Source organism: Tamandua tetradactyla, chromosome 7 (assembly GCF_023851605.1).
Source record: "Tamandua tetradactyla isolate mTamTet1 chromosome 7, mTamTet1.pri, whole genome shotgun sequence".
Taxonomy (NCBI): Eukaryota; Metazoa; Chordata; class Mammalia; order Pilosa; family Myrmecophagidae; genus Tamandua; species Tamandua tetradactyla.
The window spans coordinates 63,719,831-63,733,268 of record NC_135333.1 but is presented as its reverse complement, the minus strand read 5'-3'; the positions used below and the strand labels follow the sequence as shown (position 1 = coordinate 63,733,268).

Sequence of the window (13,438 nt, the reverse complement as noted above, 5' to 3'; positions counted from 1 at the left end):
AAAATTCTGTGTGTATACAATGACAGTTAAAGTAACTGAAAAAGAGATCAGGCTTTTAAAGAAAAAAAACAAAGCCGATCTGGTTGGGACTAAGATAACTCAGAATAAAGGGCAAAGATGATAGTGTATGTACTCTAGAGCTTCACCTACTGTATTGAGACCAGAGGCAGATAGGTTTGTTTTGTCTGGAACCTAAATTTTCTGTAACACTATCTAAATTGACCTGTCTGGATAGCTTATTTAAACAACCCAAACACAGAGACCAGAACAGGAACGAGGCTTTGTGATTCTGTATAGTTTAATATAATACCTGGGAACATCCCAGACTATGGTAGACTGATAATTTAAAAGTATTGGTTGAGTCCTTTGAGTCTATTGAGTATTGGTAGAGTCCCTTTTAAATGTGGAACTGTTAAACTTTTCCATCTGGGAAACCTCTGGTGCTCCCTCAAACATTAGGGACTCCCAAGAAAATAGGCCAAGCCCCTGATTTTGAGGTTTACCCTTATGAAACCTATTTCTATGTGAAAAGCTAAGACTACCTATAATTATGCCTAAGAGTTGCTTCCGTGAACCTCTCTAGCTACTTAGATGTGGCCTCTCTCTGCAAGGAAAATCATTACCTTCTACCCTTACGGGGGACATGATATTCAGGGGTGAAAGTCTCCTTGATAACATGCAGCATGACTCCCAGGGATGAGCCTGGCTCTGCCATCAAGGGATCGATAATACCTTCTGGACCAATCGGAGGGACAGAAAGGTAGCAAAACAAGATATTAGTGGCTAAGAGAGTTCAGAAAGAGTAGAGAGGCTATTCTGTAGACTACTCTTCTGTAAGCTTCAGCTAGATATTGCTAATTGCCACAGTTTGCCAAAACCCAACTGACATCATGCCTGTTAACCCTAAAGAACACCTAGGGCTCTACATGAGACTAAGTACTAAGTTTACTTTCATGTACTAAGTTTACTTTCCTGAAACCCATTACCTCCAGAGGGTTCTTAGGCTAAATAAGCCCTGAAACCCAGAGGGCCCAGCCTCTCCAAGAACATCAACTATTTTCATCCCCGTATATTATCACCACTCCTTTTCAACATGAAAAAGTTAGAAAGGGCATATAACCCAAAGATCATTATAGAGTAGGAGAAATACCAAAGGAGAAGGAGGAGTTATAACCTAGAAGATAGGATTTAACAAATGAGTATGACTGCTGAGTCACTATATTGATATTTCTTTTAGCCTCCAGTGTTTTGGAGCAGCTAGAAAGAATAATCTGAAACTGGAATGGAAACCTATACCAAACTATGGATCTGTTCTGTAGCTACCTGTTGAATTATACTTTGAAAATTACTGCTTTTTCTTTTTTTGTATAGATATTATCTTTTACAATAAAAAATTAAAAAGAAATCCTATGTATACTGTTACTACTGAATGGGGAAAAAGAAGGTATTTCCCCTGGTGAGATGGTCAGAGATTCCTTCCTATCCAAGCTTTTAGTATGTACCTAGCTACCTCCTTACCCCCCTAACCCCACTAGCTTTGATATTGATGCTATTAGGGAGAATAGGGACTGGAGTGCTGACTAGCTTCCCTTTATCAAATCCTTCAGTGACTATTTTTGATGATAGGTTGGCTTCTTGACTCTGTTTTGTTTTTGTGTTTAATTGCTATCCAAATATATGCCCCTCTCAACTGCGCCCTGACCCTCCAAGACTTGTATATTCAGTTGGAACTGACTGATCTGTTCTCATAGGCTTGAACAGGGATTGAGACCTTGCCACATATCTTTTGCATCTTTTTCTCATTTAGACTTTAAGGTTCAGTTAATCGGAAAAAAGGTGATAAGCATATTAGATATAATAAATTAAGAGATAATTAGTAATAGATATGAGAATACTGCCCAGAAGGTAACTGAGAGGAGGAAATGGAAAACAAAAGAGAAAAGATAGGAAGGAATAGAGTAAGGTTGAGTACATTTATATTCTCATACATATGTATTTATATACAAATCTCAGGAAGAAGAGAATGGAGGGTGGAAAGAAGAAATCTTCAGAGATACAATATTTGAGAATTTTCCTGACTTGAATATAAATACTTTAAACTTTTAGCTTAAAAAGCACAATTAGCCCTACTATTGATCTGTAAAAACTAAAAAAGGAAGTTATCCAAAGCAGCCAGAGAGAAAACACAAATTACCTACAAAGGAGAACTTTTATACTGACAGCTGCAGTAAAATCCAGAACACCTTGAGACAGTATTTTGAAAGTGCTGAAAGAAAACAAACCAAACTGGAATTTTGCATCCATCTAAAATGGTGTTGAAGAGTGAGGATAAAATAAACATTTTCAAATAAACTAGGATTCTACCACTAGTGGATATTCACTGAAAGAATTTTGAAAAATACATTTCAAAGTAGAGGGAAATTGAACCTACAGAAGGAGTAAGAAGTAAAATAGTGGTAAATAAATATATTGGATAACCATAAATAAGCATATACTGTTTCAGGAATAATTGTAATGCTAACTATTTAAGAAGTTTTAAGATAGAAAAAATAATAGGGAAAATAATTTGTAAGATTGAGAGGGGCTTCAGTTAAAACTCTTGATAATATTCTGATAGTTCTAATTGGCTTATGCTATAATTTATACATTTTAAAAATGAAAGTTGTGGCTCAGTGGCAGAATTCTCCCTTGCCATGCCAGAGACCTGGGTTTCATTCTTGGAGCCTGACCATGCCAAAAAAAAAAAAAAAGTTGTCATTGGAAAAAAATTAGACAAGACAATTTTCAAGATGGTCTGTCTTTCTGTCTTCTGAACATTTGAGATCAGGTTACATGCATCATACTGCTTGAATATATCAGACTTCATGTACATTTCCTATGAACAAGGATACACACTTATGTAATCACCTTAAGTGCAGTTGTAAAGTTAAAGAAATTTAACATTGATGTAAAGCTTACAGTCTATATTCAGTATGTTTCAGATGTTCCACTAATGTCCTTTCGAACTTCAGTTAATGTCATTTATTGTCCTTTTGATCCTCCATTCTTAGAGCCCATCCAGTATGATGTATTTAGTTTGTCATTATCTCTTTCGTTTATCTTTCTTTCCTTGTTTCTAAAAAATTGTGGAAATACAACACAAAGTTTTCATCCCAGCCCATCCAAAGCACACTAAGTGGTATCACAGTCACAGTGTTGCATTATCCTCACCACCATTCATTACTAGAACTTTCCCTTTACCTCAGATACCCTATACTCATTTTATATTAACTCACCATTGCGCTACACCCTCCCAACTAGTTATTGAACTTTCTATCACTATGAGTTTGCGAATTGTTTATTTTCTTTGTGGTTGCCATGGACCTTAAATTCAACAGCCAAAGTCTATAAGAATCTTCTTTTCTTTGATACCCACTTAACATAAATTATGCTCCTATACTCCTCCAGCCTCACCTTTATGTAGTTCTTATCACAAATTACATATTTATATGCTGTGAGTCTGTAACTATTGAATTATCATTGCATTTTATGCATTTACCTTTTATATCCTATAGGAAGTAAAAGGGGAATTACAAATAAAAAATACAGTAACAGTGGTATTTAAATTTGCATCTGTCATCTTTCCCAGAGATATTTATTTCTTCGTGTGGCTTCATTCAGTTTATCTAGTCTCCTTTCAACCTGTAGGATTCCTTTTAGCATGTCTTGTAGAGCTGGTCTAGTGGTGAGTCACTCGGTTTTGTTTATCTGGGAAAGTCTTAATTCTTCCTTCACTTTTTTTTGTTTCTTTTTGTTTTTTATTGAGAAATATTCACACACATATATTCTATACATGGTGTAGAGTCGATGACTCACAATATCATCACATAGTTGGGTATTCATTACCACTCCAGAAAAAGAAATAAAAAGTAAAAATTCACACATACCATATACCTTACCCCTCCCTTTCATTGACCACTAGTGTTTCCATCTACCCAATTAATTTTACCCTTTAGTCCCCCTGTATTACTTATTTTTTACCGATATTTTTTTTACTATCTGTCCATACCCTGAATATAAAGAGCATCAGACACAAGGTTTTCACAATCACACAGTCACATTGTAAACATTTTATCTTTATACAATCGTCTTCAAGAATCTAGGCTACTGAAGCACAGCTCAGCAATTTCAGGTACATCCCTCTAACCACTTCAATACACCACAAACTATACAGGGATATTTATATAATGCATAAGAAAGCCTCCAGGATAACCTCTTGACTCTGTTTGAAATTTCTCAGCCACTGACACTTTATTTTGTCTCATTTCCGTCCTTCCCCTTTTGGTCAAGAAGGCTTTTTCAATTTCTTGATGCTGTCTCCTGGCTTATCCTGGACTTTCTGTCCCATGTTGCCAGGGAGATTTACACCCCTGGGAGTCATGTCCCACGTAGGAAGGGCAGTGAGCTTTCCCGCTGAGTTGGCTTAGAGAGAGAGGCCACATCTGAGCAGCAAAAAAAGTTCTCTGGTGTTTATGGCGGCAGTGTCCCTGATCCCCAATGAATGAAGGTGGCGTGAGCATACAACAATTGAAGAATAGAAGGGAGAGCTGTGGTGTATACATACAATGGACTACTGAGTGGCCACAAGAAGGAATGAAGTTGTGAGGCATGCAACTAGGTGAATGATCCCTAAGAGCTATATGTTGAATGAAATGTTAGAAACAAAAAGACAAATATCATGCCTCAGTCATATGGACTAACTGTAAAAAAAAAAAATTGGTGAATTTCCTTCACTTTTTTTTTTCTTACATGGGCTAGCACTGGGAATTGAACCCAGATCTCCAACGTGACGGGCAAGAACTCTGCCTGCTGAACCACTGTGACCCACCCTTTCCTTCACTTTTGAAAGATAGTTTTACCTGATAAAGAAATCTTGATTGGCAATTTTTTGCATTCAACACTTTAAACATGTCTTCCACTGCCTTCTTGCCTCATGCTTTCCAGTGAGAAATTAGCACTTTTTTTAATGCTTTTCCTTAAGCTCCATACCTCTTTTTTTTAACTTGTGTGTGTGTGTGTGTGAAATATAACATATATCCAAAAAAGCAATAAATTTCCAAGTGCTTTTTTTTTTTTAATTTCCACATACATTTTAACAAGTAGTTATAGAACAGATTTTAAAGTTTGGTATGGGTTATAGTATCACGATTTTTCATTTTTAGCACCACCTAATCTTATTACATCTCCTTTGTATGTGATACATTTCTTCTCTCTTATGACTCTCAGGATTCTCTATCTTTGACATTCAACAGCTTGATTATATTATGGTGTGTGGTATGGGTCTGTTTGGGTTTATCCTGTGTAGAGTTTGTTGAACATCTTGAATGTGTATAGTCATGTCTTTTATTCAATTTGGGAAGTTTTCAGCCATTATATCTTTGAATATTCTCTCTGCTCCTTTTCTACTTCTGGGACTCCCAAAATGTGTTTATTGATATATTTGATGGTGCCCCATAGGTTCCATTTAGTTTCCTTCTTTCTTTTCCTCATTCTGCTCCTCAGACGAGATGATTGCGATTGTCTTATCTTCAAGTTCACTGATTCTTTCTTCTACCAGCTCCAGTCTGCTGTTGACCCTAGGCAATTTTTCATGTCTGCTGTTGTCTTCTGTTCTGTTTGGTTTCTTTTCATAATTTTATCTCTGTGTTGATATTCTCTTTATGTTCATATGTTGTTTTCCTGATTGCTTTTAGTTCACTTTTTCTTTTTGGGTGCATAGTCCGGGAATCAAATCCAGGTCTACTGCATGGAAGGTGGGCATTCTAACCACTGAACTACACGTGCACCTTTGCCTTTAGTTCTTTGTCCACATTTTCCTTTAGTTCTTTGAGCATCTTTAGGACCATTTTTAAAGTCTTTGGTATGTCCCAGGTCTGATCCTCTACACTGATTGTTTCAAATGCTTTAACTTCCTATTTCTTTGTATATTTTGTGCTCTTTTGTTGATGTTTGAACATTTTCATATTTTGTTATTGCTGGAATTTGGACTGTGAGGCATCTGTTCCATAAGCTTTTATCCAGCTAGTGTTATTACAGAGCTTTCCTTGAATGCCAGGAGCTAACAAAAAAGGGGTTGGGGGCGTGGGTGGAATGAAAACGCCTTTCCCAGTCTTTGCAGATTGACCTGTATGAGTGCTGTCTTTCATGGCATAGCCGTACAATGAGTTTAGAAAATAGCTCCATGCCAAGCTTGGGGGTCTCTCTGGTCCTGTCTGCTCACTTGTCTTGGGCAGGCATTTGACCCTAAGAATTCCCCCATTTACAGGAATACACTTTCCCTAGGAACCAGTTTCCTTCCAGTCCCAGACATTGCACTTTATTTTCTACAGAGAGCAGTCTTTTGCACCTGACAGTGACTTGACTACACTCACACCTACTCTCTGTAGGAGAGTTTGGTGAGCCTCCTATGTGCAGGGCAAGTTCTGGTACACCAAGCCCCTCAGGTCACCAGCCAGATTGTACCAAACAGACACGCTCCCAGTATGTACACAAGGGTTGCTCTGCTACCTCTGGGACCAGGACCAAAGATCCACTCTGGAGTGCAGTCCACTCTCTGTTCCCAACTGTTAAGGGGACAGGAGAAGGTTCAGCCAGGACCCCAGGAGATCCTATCATGTTTAAATGGCCTATTTCTTGATTTTTTTGTGCACCCTGTTACTGCAGTCCTTTACTATTGGCAACTTTTAGAAGACGTTTTAGAATATTTTAGAAAGGTTCTGCCAGTTCCTGCTGGTTGTTCAAATCTTCTGGGGGTAGAGGAAGGGCAGGAAAGGAGCTTCCCACAGAAAGGAGTAAGTCCATTTCTTCCAGTGGAGAAGGAATTAAAGTCAGCTGCTTAGTTTGGGTTTTCATTGCTTCTTTCAGTCCATCCTGTGCCCTTAGCTGCAGGGAGCAGGCATCTAGCTTGTTAGACATGGGCCTGGTGCTCTACATGTCTGTGCAGGGAATTCACGGGGAGCCTGGACCTGGACCTATTGTGAAGGGAGGCTCTCTCTCCTCTGCATTCCTACCTAACCCAGTTTTGAGGCTGGAAATCTAAAACCACGGCATCAGCAAGGCAGTGCTTTCTACCTGAAGACTATGGTGTTTTCAGCCTTAGTAATTAAGAAAGTATGGTGTTAGTGCGGGAATAGACCATTGAAATAAGACATAGAATCCAAAAATAATAGAGCTACACTTTAGGAAACTTGATATGTGACAGAGGTGAGGAAACAATAAACTAGCTGTTCATGAAATGGTTTTGGTATCCTCAATATATGAAGAACTCATACAAATCAGATAAAAAAACACAAAATATGAGAGTAAGCAGCTCACAGAAACAGAATTTCAAATAGCCTGAAAAGAAAATAGAAAATGCTCAGATTTGTAACTGACTCAAACTGTAAATGAACGATGATTTTGAGGAACAAAAGGGCTTTGAAGTTTGTTTTATATACAAGGAAAGAAGAAAAAAAGAGAGAGAGAGTTGCCAGTTTCAGGGTAGATAGATACACAGGTTAGATACCAATCCATAGGAGACATTTAGTTAGACAGGAATGATCTCTTATTACTGACCCAGAAATGTCATATGGAGTCCTCTGTGAAAGCCAGGGTAAGTTCCTGACCACTGTGGTTCTTTACTAATGCATAGATAAGAACTAGTAAAAGTTGTAATCATTACTAGAATTTCAAAGTAATGATGAATATTAATGATGTTTTGAGATAATGGCAACCACTGTTATGTGATAATGAAAAAATCTGAGGTCTGTTGGTGACAATCACAGATACTGCTAAATACTACTAGGTGTGTTAATTCCTAAATAAAAGAAATGCTCAAGTTTAGTTTGTGTTTATGGAAAATAAAGAAGCACTTGTTTTCACACAAGTTCACAAACCTGTCTGAAAGGTTTGTAGACCCCATGTTAAGAACCTGTTTGGTGTCCTACAGACACTATTAAACATGTGCATAAGGAGATTAACTTTGTAACAACATTGCCGTGTTGTAATAGCAAATTATGGAGTACAGCCTAAAGTTGTATCAATAGAAGATTTTATAAATTATGATATATTTAAACAGTGGATAACTGTATAGCAGTGAAAATGATCAGAATTACAATAATGCAGTGAATATCCTGTATTGCCTCCTTGTATACCATCATGCGTGATCTCAAACAGTGTTGAGTGAAAAAAAAGAAAAAGCAGCATACAGTAAAACATGTACTTTGTAACATTATTTTGTGAAATTTTAATATTTCATTTAAAGTGTAAAGACTCCATGTGGGAGTGATCTGTCCAAATTCAGGGTAGTAGTTATTCAAGGGCAAAGAGTAGAAGTGGGGAGGACAATCTAGATTACAGAGGGACCTTTAAATTATGTCTGAAATGTTTAGTTGTTTAATTGTATAATGGACATTTTGGTTTATTGTACACTTGGATTCATAAGTAAATGTATTGCATGCTTTGACAGAACATTAATATGCCCCTTAGAGATGATTTCAGTTTTGATTTACAGAACAATTCAGAGTGTGTGTGTATGAGACATTGTCAGGGGAAGAATAGCAAATGAAGTGCGCTCTCCCCTTCATCTCCAACAAGAAGTTAATTAGCCTATGAACTGCCAGGTACTTTAAAAATGTGTGAAGACATTACTTAATTCTTAACAACAGTCCTATGAGGTGATGGTATATATTCGTGAAGGATTTTTTAAATTCTAATCAATGCAAAGACAGAACTGGGCTTTATATGTCTGTATCCCAAACCTGCACTTGTTCTATGATACTACATTGCATATTAAGAGCAATGGGAAACTTATTTTGGAGTGGCAAGTTAGCTACACCTGACAAAATGAGACCGTGTCTGATAGACACTAAGATAATCTCGAGCATGACTTCATAATCCAGTTTTCTTAAACATATCTTCTCTCATGTTCTAGTACAGGCTGTTAAGCACTGTTTTAACTTTAGTGTTTTGTTTCAACATTAGTATAATTTAGTATATGTTTTAGCATATAAATTTAACTGCATAACTTGGGTTTTATTGTTTTAAAACACATTTTGTTTTGGTTTGTGCTTATAGGATCGCAAGTTAACAAAGTCTGAGAGGCAGAGATTTAAAGAAGAGGCTGAAATGTTAAAGGGCCTTCAGCATCCCAATATTGTTCGATTCTATGATTCTTGGGAATCCACAGTAAAAGGAAAGAAGTGCATTGTTTTGGTGACTGAACTTATGACATCGGGAACGCTTAAAACGTAAGTTCATCAGTATATTTAAAGTTAACCAAAGTGTATGGGAATATTTGATTTTTCTTATTTTAGACAGACTGGTTCTATTTCTGATGCCCAGCCTACTGAAAAGGGAATAATCCCTCCTACTGTTAGTATATTAGCACATTTTCCTGCCCACAGAGTCCCCTGTGTATAAGGTGATTATGAAGTTATTTATATTTAAAATGAGAAGTTATTGTTTAGTGAGCCTAGCAATTTCAAGTCATACTCATTTGTATTTCTAAAATTGAATAGCTGAAGGATCAGAAATAAATGACAAGGTAGCCCTCTAGTGTTTAAAATAAGGTTAAACTTCTTGAAAAGCTTTACCATGTATTTTATCACCTTTTATTGCCCATTTTTGCTACATTAATGCAACTGTTATATCAAGTGTTTACATTGATATATTGTGACAGTGTCGCTAAAAATGCTTAACGTTCCATTTCCACAGTATCAGATATTGAAGCCAAAACAGCTAGATCTATCATCCCTTTCAGGGAACCAGATAGAGGTCAAATACAGAAATTCTTTGTTCCCTGTTACAGAGAACTTTAGGTCAGAGTTATGTCTGAAATTCCAGGTCTCTTAGAATATGTTTATACTCAAAGAGAAAGCTTGTGTAAATGATATCGTTTACCTTTTCTATTATGAGGAATTGGCTTTTTTTAAAAATTTCACTGTGGTAAATATTTATTCTTCCCTACTTTCGTTAAAAAGTTCATTCTTAAACTAATGCTACTGAATTGATTAATCCCAGATGTATGAAACATAGTCTTCTATCTCCTGGATGTACTCAGTTGTCTGTGACTTTGAATGCTTTCCCAATAAGCATGTTGAAAAACCAACAGATTATTTCCCCCTTCAAACTCTAATTTCCCTACCCAGCTTTTGCAGCTCTGTTTATGGCATCACCTTTTTCCTAGTCATCAAGGCTTGAATTTTATAGACCATGTTTTGATTTGATTATCTTTTCCTCCTGGCTCCCACTCACACTATCCAGCCTCCCAGGATTAATTTTGGAATATATCTCTTGTTGGTCCACTTGTCTTTCCCATTTCTAGTATTATATTGCAGGCTTAAAAATTTCACTTCCCATCACAATCTGACTGCTGGCCTCTCTGATTTTTATCTCCTAAGCAGTCTCATTATTATTATTGTGCCTTAATTTATCATCTGTATTCTGATAATATCTGAATCACAATTTCTATACTTTTTCTCTGAGATCCAGGCCCATACGTATTCTGAGGCACCCCTCATAGTCTACCACCTCTGCAGTTCCCACCAGTAAACATTGCCTTGCTCATATGTTCCCTCTGTTAAGTTATATTAGTGAATGAGTTTATCCACACATTGATTCCAAGCCAGAAAGCTGTTAATAATCCTGTATTGTTCCTTCATGCTCACTCCCCACCAGTCTCCATCACTACTACTACTTTGGTCTCTCATCTGGATTCCTGCAACAGCTTCCTGTCTTCCATTTCATCTTTCTGAAATAAAACCCATTTCCTCAAAATAAAAATATAAACTCCTCATTATGACTTACTATATAGCTTTGTGATATGACCCCTAACAGCACCTTGAGCCTCATTTTTTGTCATCTCCCCATTACTCCCACCCCACCCCACCCCCCTCACACCTCTCCTTCTGTTTACTGGCCACAAATTTGTTTAGATTTTCAAATTCGCTGTTTGAAACCACTGTCTTTTGCATTATATATGCTGTCTCAATTGCTTAAAGTGTGTTTTTACCACCTTTCCCCTCATGTAGGAAACTTAGATCCATAATTTAAGATACTTAATAAATATCACCATCTTTCCTTAATCCCCAATAATTTACTACCTCTCTGTACCAGGAGTACTTTATGCTGATATGTTAGAATGCTTATCATATTGTATCGTAGTTAACTGTCTCCTCTCTTCAACTCTGCTAGCCTCTTATTCAGAAGATCCAATTCTTATACATCTTTGTTTCTTCAGTGCCTAAATAGCTTAAATAATCTCCCCTTTGTATATTAACTAATTTATTTGTAAAATTGGTATTATAATTATCTCTCTTGTGTTAGTTAGATTCAGTTGTCAACTTGGCCAGGTGAGCATACCTAGTTCTGTTGCTGCCGACACAAGCCAATGGTACGTGAACCTCATCTGTTGCTAATTACATCTGCAGTCAGCTAGGAGGCGTGTCTGCTGCAATGAGTGACGTTTGACTTAATTGGCTGGTACTTAAATGAGAGAATGCAATATAGCACAGCCAAGCAGCTCGGCATTCCGCAGCTCGGCATTCCTCATCTCAGCACTTGCAGCTCAGCCCAGGCCTTTGGAGATGCAGAAAGAAGTCACCTGGGGAAAGTTGTTGAAACCCAGGGGCCTGGAGAGGAGACCAGCAGAGACCATCCTGTGCCTTCCACGTAAGAAAGAACCTCAGTGGAAAGTTAGCTGCCTTTCCTCTGAAGAACCAACAAAATAAATCCCCTTTTATTAAAAGCCAATCCGTCTCTGGTGTGTTGCATTCCGGCAGCTAGCAAACTACAACATCTCTACTATAGAAAAGGTTGTAGTAAAATTTAGGTTAGATTAAGTTTATATGAAAGGTTTTTGAAAACAAGGAAACACTCTACATAGATATTGATTTGAATTTCCGACTGTTTAAAGCCTGCTTTTGGCTCCTTGTTGACTGAAGTCAAAAATCCAGTCCTTAGGGTTATATTGGTTCCTTAGTAGCTTGGTCCCTAACTTTTTCCAGCTCAAATAAAGTTGATTCTGACAATTTTTGCTTATTTCGTCAGTGTTTCTGTGGAGGGACAGGCACTCAGAGCTATCTGCTCTGCCATTTTTGCTGATGTCACCAACTTTAGACTTTTAAAAATGTATTTATTCAACAGATATTTAGAGCATATTTTACGTGGCAGACACTCATAGAGCTCATATTCTACCTGAGAGAGATAGTAAATAAGATCAAGTAACTAGGAGAATGTTAGGAGATGAAGTAGCAGGACTTTTCAGGACATTGGAAAGATTTTCAGCATAACGGTTTCAAAGTGATACGGAAAGCCATGAGAAAATTTTCAAGCTTGAAACAGCATGATCTTAAATGGTATGTTCTCATCGTTATGACTGCATTGTGGAAGCTAGGGAGGCAGAGGTGAAGCAAGAAGATTAGGGAGGGGGTGGTTATTGTAATAATCCATTTAAGAGGTAATGGTGGTTTGGAAGTGGCAGTGGAAGTAATGAAGTGCTCAATTGTTTTGCACAATTGTATGAGATATAGTCTGTTTACTTGAGAGAATACTGTGTTTGGAAGTAGGTTTCTTTTTATGCGCACAGAAAAGGTAGATGTTGAATCTTGTCAGTGCTATTAGGCATGTGGTGAAAGGCTTTAAAAAAAAACTGTTAGGCTAATAAAATGATAAAATATTGAACTTTTGACTTTCATTCCTGAAATAAACTTTTTGTGGTATCACATATCAGTTGTTTAATATATTGCTAGTTTTGACTTGCTAATTAAAAATTTTATATTTATATAGTACTCATAAATAAGACTATGTAATGAGTTCTTTTTTTGTTTTTATAGAATTTTTGTCAACTTTTAGAATCTATTTTACTAGTTTTATAAGATGAATTGTGAAATCTGTTTTCTGCATTAGGAATTAGGCATTCTTTAAAAGTTTGAGAACTTATCTATTAAACAGCATGAGACCAGTAACTTTTTTTTCCCCTCTATAATTTTTTTAGTTTTTTTCAGTACCTTCCGAAGTAATTTGTCAGATCACCTTTTCTGTTTCTGTTTGTGTTTACTTTGGTAATTCATATTTTAAGCATTTTGTATTTTCATCAAAGTTAATATATGGGTCTGGTAAGAACAGAGTGGAGTTTTAATAAAAGCAGTAGTCTCTCTCCCCAGCCCCAATTGATTCAAAATCATTTTACATTTTAATATGCTTCATATTTGAACTTTCTTATATAGATTTGTATTTTTTTCCTGGAGTTTGTTATTGATGCTTTTTGTGTTACTGAGTGTGGTAGTTCGAGTTAGGTTCAACTTGGCCAGGTGAAGGTGCCTAGTTCTATTGCTGTGGACATGAGCCAGTGGCATTTGAAGCTCATCTATTGCTGATTACATCTGCAGTCGGCTACGAAGCGTGCCTGCTGCAATGAATG

General features: G+C 36.9%; 1 protein-coding gene across 6 annotated transcripts in view; it reads left to right on the top strand.

Moving 5' to 3' along the window:
• Positions 1-13,438, top strand: part of WNK1 (WNK lysine deficient protein kinase 1) — a 194,163-nt gene that overhangs the window by 73,307 nt on the left and 107,418 nt on the right. For all 6 annotated transcript variants that reach the window (XM_077169637.1, XM_077169635.1, XM_077169634.1 and 3 more), the window contains exon 2: positions 9,094-9,266. In XM_077169637.1, the coding sequence (XP_077025752.1) occupies positions 9,094-9,266 (173 nt within the window). The remainder of the gene's footprint in view (positions 1-9,093; positions 9,267-13,438) is intronic.